This window comes from Physeter macrocephalus, chromosome 6 (genome assembly GCF_002837175.3).
Source record: "Physeter macrocephalus isolate SW-GA chromosome 6, ASM283717v5, whole genome shotgun sequence".
NCBI lineage: Eukaryota > Metazoa > Chordata > Mammalia > Artiodactyla > Physeteridae > Physeter > Physeter macrocephalus.
Genome location: NC_041219.1, coordinates 59321681 through 59329120, shown reverse-complemented (window position 1 = coordinate 59329120; position 7440 = coordinate 59321681). Strand labels below are relative to the sequence as shown.

The 7440-nt window shown below is 43.0% G+C and overlaps 1 protein-coding gene across 1 annotated transcript in view; it reads right to left on the bottom strand.

The window, feature by feature from the left end:
* Positions 1–5954, bottom strand: part of A2ML1 (alpha-2-macroglobulin like 1) — a 47078-nt gene extending 41124 nt beyond the window's left edge. The window contains exons 1-4 of the mRNA XM_007101838.3: positions 5857–5954; positions 5188–5371; positions 4715–4877; positions 3697–3749 (exon numbers count right to left, since the gene is read on the bottom strand). Of these exons, the coding sequence (XP_007101900.2) occupies positions 3697–3749; positions 4715–4877; positions 5188–5371; positions 5857–5921 (465 nt within the window). The 5' untranslated portion in view covers positions 5922–5954. The remainder of the gene's footprint in view (positions 1–3696; positions 3750–4714; positions 4878–5187; positions 5372–5856) is intronic.
* Positions 5955–7440: the final 1486 nt, after the last annotated feature.

Sequence of the window (7440 nt, the reverse complement as noted above, 5' to 3'; positions counted from 1 at the left end):
GGGGACACGGGTTCGTGCCCCGGTCCGGGAAGATCCCACATGCCGCAGAGCAGCTGGGCCCGTGAGCCATGGCCACTGAGCCTGTGCGTCAGGAGCTTGTGCTCCGCAACAGGAGAGGCCACAACAGTGAGAGGCCCGCGTACCGCAAAAAAAAAAAAAAAAAAGACTTAAATGTTAAACCTGAAACCATAAAAATTCTAGAAGAAAACATAGGCAGTAAACTCTTTGACATTGGTCTTAGTAATTATTTTTTGGATATGTCTCCTCAGGTAAGGGAAGAAAAAGCAAAAAATTTTTAATTGAGCTACATCAAACTAAAAAGCTTTTTCAAAGTGAAGGAAACTATCAACAAAAGGAAAAGGCTGCCTACTGAATGGGAGAAGATATTTACAAATGATATATCTGATAAAGGGTTAATATACAAAATATACAAAGATTTCATACAACTCAACATCAAAAAAAACAACCCGATTTAAAAAAAAAAAAATGGGCAGGACTTCCCCGGTGGTACAGCGGTTAAGAATCCACCTGCCAATGCAGGGGACATGGATTCAAGCCGTGGCCCGGGAGGATCCCACGTGCCGTGGAGCAACTAAGCCCATGTGCCACAACTACTGAGCCTGTGCTCTAGAGCCCGCGAGCCACAACTACTGAGTCCACGCACTGCAACTACTGAAGCCTGCATGCCTAGAGCCCGTGCTGCACAACAAGAGAAGCCACCGCAATGAGAAGCCCATGCAGCGCAACGAAGAGTAGCCCGTTCGCCACAACTAGAGAAAGCCCACGCAGCAATGAAGACCCAATGCAACCAAATTTTAAAAAGAAGATGTTATATATATATATATATATATATATATATATATATATATGTATATATAAAATGGAATATTACTCAGCCATAAAAAAGAATGAAATCTTGCCATTTGCAACAACATGGTTGGACCTAGAGGGCATTATGCTAAGTGAAATAAGCCAGACAGAGAAAGACAAATACTGTACGATTTCACATATATGTGAAATCTAAAAAACAAAACAAAGGAACAAGCATAACAAAACAGAAACAGAGTCATAGATACAGAGAACAAACTGGTGGTTGTCAGAGGGGTGTGGGGTGCAAAAAGGAAAGAAATAGGTGAGGGTGATTAAGAGGTGCAAATTTCCAGCTGCAAAATAAATGAATCATAGGAATGAAATGTACAGTGTGGGGAGTATAGTCCAAATCTATGTAATATTTTTGTAGCGTGACAGATGCCACCTGGACTTATGGAGATCAGTTTGAAATGTTTAGCAATATCAAATCATTATGTGATGCAACAGGTACTAACATAGTGTTGTAGGTCAATTATACTTAAAAAACAAACAAACTCATAGAAAAAGATCAGATTTGGGAATTCCCTGCGGTACATGATTAGGACTCGGCGCTTTCACTGCCGAAGGCCCGGGTTCAATCCCTGGCCAGGGAACTAAGATCCTGCAAGCCATTCAGCGTGGCAAAGAAAAAGATCAGATTTATTTGCTACCAAGTCAGGGGATGGGAGGTTGGGGAATTGGATGAAGATGGTCAAAAGGTACAAACTTCCAGTTACAGGAAACATAAGTACTAGGGATGTAATATATAACCTGCTAAATATAATTCACACTGCTGCATGTTATATATGGAAGTTGCTAAGAGATTAAATCCTAGGAGTTCTCATTGCAAGGAAAATTTTTTTCTACTTCCTTAATTTTGTATCTATGTGAGATGATAGATGTTCACTAACCTTATTGTGATAGTTTCATGATGTGAGTCAAATCATTATATCATACACCTTAAACTTACACAGTACTGTATGCCAATTATATCTCAATAAAACTGGAAAGTAAAAAAACGTTATCTCAGGCAATAGCTCTCTTTCTGGCCCAATCCCACCCTTGCACACCCCCCACCCCCATCTACATTCTTTTAGGCATTTAAGAAAGAAGTAAAAGTTTCTCCTGACTCTCTGGGACCTTGATTGCCTTCAGCTCAAAATAATCCACATGCCAAAGTGGCACATTTGGGGTGGCAGTTAAGGGGTGGGGAGAATATTCTGCCTTCCTTCCTGAAGGGAAGAATAGGACATGTACAAACCGGGCTCTTTACACAATAAGGAGGCAAGTATCACTGAGATTACTGTGGATTGCTATAAATTCTACAAAAAAACACAACAAACAAAAAAAACCCAGTTCCTCAGATAGCAAAGTACTTTTCTCACACAGGGAGTCAAGAAGCAGATTTGGACACCAGTCAGGCAGAAGCAGTCTCTGGAAGGAAACAAGTGTTCAACTAGGAAGATAACATTTGCACTGGAAGCTGCCTGAGGTTTCTGAATAAATGGGTGTAGCAACCAAGCTAGATAGAATCAGTATCATGTATGCTTCAGTTGCTTGAGGATAAAATCTTGAGCTTTGTAAACTCGCAATTTTTGCCACTCTGTTACCTAGAAAAAATGTTTAGTTAATTTCAGTGTTTCGTTTGGAGTTTCAAATTCAGTGTTTCAAATTTTCAGTATTTCAAGTTGGAACTTGGAGCGGGGGCTGACTAAAGAAACGGTGTGAGGAGGAAGGAGTAATTTGAAAACAGAAATAGAGCATAGCTATGGAAATCAGAGCACCTCTCAGCATTTCGGCCCAATTTGAGCAAAGAAAATGTAACAGGGGTAACTAATGAGATCAACCTCCAGGGGGCAGTAGAGTCTAAAATAACTGGCTGTGGCTACACTTTAACCCTTGCATACCCTCTTTTCATCTCTGGAATCAACACTCTGTTTAAGAAGTAAGTACTTAATATTACACCCAACTGATAAAGAATACAGCTGATAGGAAGAAGAAACTGAAAGGAATTCTAAATCGGGAAAGAAAGTAGTGGTTGGAGGAGGCTACCAATTAATAATAAGCTTATAGCTTCCCTGTGCACTGGGAAAGGAAACAGCAGTTCTGAAAACATGGAGATGGAAATATAAGTAATGATTTCTCCAAAATTATCTTTAAAATTTTCATTTGAATACATGGGCTGTAACTGAAGGAAAAAGAAGACAGCCAGGGGTGTCTGAGAGGTCTTTCAAAAGCACTTAGAAATGACACAAGAAAAAAAAAAAATTGAGAGCAAACCTATCATAAGGCTAATGATTCTAGTGATCAGGTAGTTCAAGGAAAATTTAAGTATTCACCAAGTGTTACATTTTTACCTTTGGCAACAGAACTTTGCCTTAAAAGAATTGTCTTCTCTATAAATTACCTTGCCTCATAGCAAAAAAAAAAAAAAAAAAAAAGGATGGTGGGGGTGGATATTCTTATTTCTTCCTTCTGTTAAATACACTCCTGAATTATTTCTTAGTATTTGAACTGCAAAGCCACTAGGTGTCACTCCTGGAGGGAAAGTCTCGAAGTTTGCAAGAAACTCTTAAAAAACAGCAGCAAATGGAACCATCTCTCAGGAATGTTAACCTAATTGATGTTCTCAGCTATCAGACATGGCAGCTAGATGCCTCTGCATGTTTTCAGGCAGTCAAGGGCGGGGACGATATGGATGTGTGCCCGGAGTCTAGAACTCCAGTTCCCACAAGCGTTCTGCACCTAGAGGGCCTCCCCCGCTGGAAGGAATCTCCTCCTCTTCCCTGTTCTCTCTCGGTCAGCCCTACCCCTTTCCCTTTCCCTGTCCCTCTTCTAAATTCTCACCTGGTCATTCACTGGAACAAAGTTGCTGGTGAGGGTGACGATGCGAAAATGCACTAGGAGGAAACAGGCCTCATTAGCAAAGGGGATTTTTTTTCCCCTCAGCATCTTTCTTTCTTCCACCCTTGCTGCTTCCTCACACATACTTCTTAATCAGAAAAATCCCATCGGGTTTTGCTTTTGTAATAAAACCTAGTCTGAGAGAGAGCTCACGCCCCCAACGGTTTTTTCTTCATGGCTCCTGACTTTGAAACCTTAGAATGGAATCCCCTTCTAAGGCAGAAGGAACAAATACGAATCACAGGGCTCTGGCCAAATGCCCTTGATGATGTTTTCTGATTTGTACACAAGCAGCTTGCTGTGAGAACCAGGGATCCAGTTACACCTGCCAAATTCCATTCCAAGAGAAATGTGTATTTTGTTTTATTTTATTTATTGACTTACTTGTGGTTTTGGCCACACCACTCGGCTCGTGGAATCTTAGTTCCCCGACCAGGGATCAAACCCAGGCCCACAGCAGTGAAAGCACCGAGTCCTAATCCCTGGACCACCGGGGGGATCCCCTGTATTTTGTTTTATTTATTTATTTTTATTTTTATTTTTATTTTTTGGCGGTACGCGGGCCTCTCACTGTTGTGGCCTCTCCCGTTGCAGAGCACAGGCTCCAGACGCACAGGCCCAGTGGCCATGGCTCACGGGCCCTGCCGCTCCGCGGCACATGGGATCCTCCCGGACCGGGGCACGAACCCACGCCCCCTGCATCGGCAGGCGGACTCTCAACCACTGCGCCACCAGGGAAGCCCTGTGTTTTGTTTTAGATACACACACACACAGTAGCAACTCCACCAACTAGTCTTTTGCGCCTGTAGTACTGCATGTACTCAACGCCCACAACCCTTCATCCCTCCAGACCCCCCTCTCTTCCTTGGTCCATTGGCCTGCCACCAACCCGCAAAGCCCCTCTACCGATGGGTGCAGCTGTTCCCAGGCTTTTGTCTCATCCCATCTGTGTGCCTCTTACCTTGCTGCCCTGGGTTATAGACAGGTTTGTCAGTTTGTATAAAGATGCCATTCTGCTGCCTCTGAATTAGGACCTTTTTCTTCTCCTCAAAGTTGATTTTATTTCCAGTTCCTCTCACCCAGACCGTGGCTACTTCTTCTGTGCCACCAGAAGGAAGTGGTACCTGGCCAAGACAAGGGAGCTCTGGGGACGAGTAGGAGATTGGGGGAACAGAATCAACCCGTCTCAAGCCAAGAGGGAGAATCAAAGGAAAGAAATGAGTTAGATGGGGGTAGCAAGGGTAGAGCCATTAAAAAGTTGCCAGAGAATAATATCAGAAGTTATGTCCAGGAATTGAAGTTTAGGAGAGATAGGTTTAAAGGCCATGGCAAAAGTAAAATTACAGAAAACATACTTAAAGAGAAATTATACTGAATACCCAGGGAGGAGAATAGAAAAGTTGAGGACTACAGTTGGGCTAAGCCTGTACTTACCAAAAAGGACTTGCAATGTAAGTGCCTCGTCTTCAATCCAGAATGTTCTAGCAATGTGTGGGTCTTGCCCTTGGTCTCCAGACTAATAGTAAATTTTACATCATTGTACCCAGTGTTCAGATCCAAACAAACTTTCTGAGTAGAAGGGAACTTAAGCTGAGCTGGTAATGTCACCAGGTAGTTTCTATTGAGGAAGCAAAAGGATTTCAGGACAGTATTGATTCATCTATTTAATACAAAATTAAACCCTCTCCTGAGCACTCAGCATATAGCAATGAATTAAACAGACCAAGCCCCTGTCTTTATGAGCCTTATTTTCTATAAGGGAAAAGCAGAAAAGTAACAAATAACTCAGTGTACAGCCTTAAACCTCCCACCAGTAGACCATCATTGAGAACCTGGACCTAGGGTACCAAGGAGGAAATTAGTTCTCTTACAGAGAACAGGGTACTGGGAGACTACTATATTTTAATCTTTTTTTTTTTTAAGTTTCTTCCTGTCATCCTACCTTTTCTCTCTGGGTAAAGGAAAAGTGAAACCAAAGAAGGGAAAAGATGAGAAGGAAATTAAAATAAACCAGAGGTTATCTCCTGTTCCCCATAGTTATATGTGAGAAGGATAGACGAACAAGCCGCCTGCCCTAAATCAACGCTGACACCAACCACTTACAGGAGGTGTTTTTCTGCCATGGCTGGCAATAAGGCCAATATTCCTAAAAGGAGTTGAGCCCACATCTTTGTGGGTGGGACAGGTTCCTCAGGACCAGGAACCAGAGGTCTGCTCACCCACTGTAGCATATATATGGAGCTATGGCTGATGCCGCAGCCAATCACCTTTTGGGGCCTCAGGCGGAGGTGGTATACCAGGGTAGGGCTTCTATTCACTTCCTCAAATTTATTTCTCCCTGGAACAATCACACTGGCTCAGCCAGTCTATAAAACCTGTTTGGGGAAAAAAAAATGTGCTGAGTATTCATAGCGGTAAAGCTCTCAGAACGTTTTAGATCCTTCCCTTTTTTCTGGCTTTATTCCAAATTCCCATCCCCACTGGATCTTTTTTTCTCTTTTTATTATTCTATTAAGACTTATTTGGGGGACTTACCTGGTGGTGCAGTGATTAGGAGTCCACCTGCCAATGCAGGGGGCATGGGTTTGAGTCCTGGTCTGGGAGGATCCCACATGCCGTGGAGCAACGAAGCCCGTGCACCACAACTACTGAGCCTGCGCTCTAGAACCCGCGAGCCACAACTACTGAACCTGCATGCCACAACTACTGAAGCCCATATGCCTAGAGCCCGTGCTGCGCAGCAAGAGAAGCCACCGCAATGAGAAGCCCGCTCACCGCAACGAAGAGTAGCCCCCACTCGCTGCAACTAGAGAAAGTCCATGCGCAGCAATGAAGACCCAACACAGCCAAAATAAATAAATAAATAAATAATTTTTTAAAAGACATATTGGGGGCTTCCCTGGTGGTGCAGTGGTTGAGAGTCTGCCTGCCAATGCGGGGGACACGGGTTCGAGCTCTGGTCTGGGAGGATCCCACTTGCCGCAGAGCAACTAGGCCCGTGAGCCACAACTACTGAGCCTGCGCGTCTGGAGCCTGTGCTCCGCAACAAGAGAGGCCGCGACAGTGAGAGGTCCGCGCACCGCGATGAAGAGTGGCCCCCGCTCGCCGCAACTAGAGAAAAGCCCTCGCACAGAAACGAAGACCCAACACAGCCAAAAATAAATTAATTAATTAATTTTTTAAAAAAAACAAAACTCACTCACTTAAAAAAAAAAAGAAAGACATATTTGGGAGCACAGGAATGGGAGCAGTATCAATACAAAAGTAGTATACATTTATCTAATTGGGAATTTTTTAAATTAATAATAAGTATTATTGTGACTGTATGGAAATAGGAACATATAAACTCATAGAAGAAATACAAAGCGGACAACCTTAAAGGGCAATTTCACAATACACATCAAGAGCCTTTCAGATTTGCATATTCTTTGACTCCTATTCTTGGAACGTATTTTTATGGGGAATGAGAGCAGGCACGTATGCAGAAAATGTGTCCACTCTGAGTTTCTTCCCAGTGTTCTTTATAATGGCAAGACCTGAAAGCCACCTAAAGTATACATTAGTGAGGATACTTTCTAGGACCAATGACCAACCCAAATCAAGCCAACTTAAACAAAAAAGAGTTTTGAATAACTGGGGAGGATCAGACATAAAGAAAGAACTGAACCAGAGAAACTCTGAAAACTT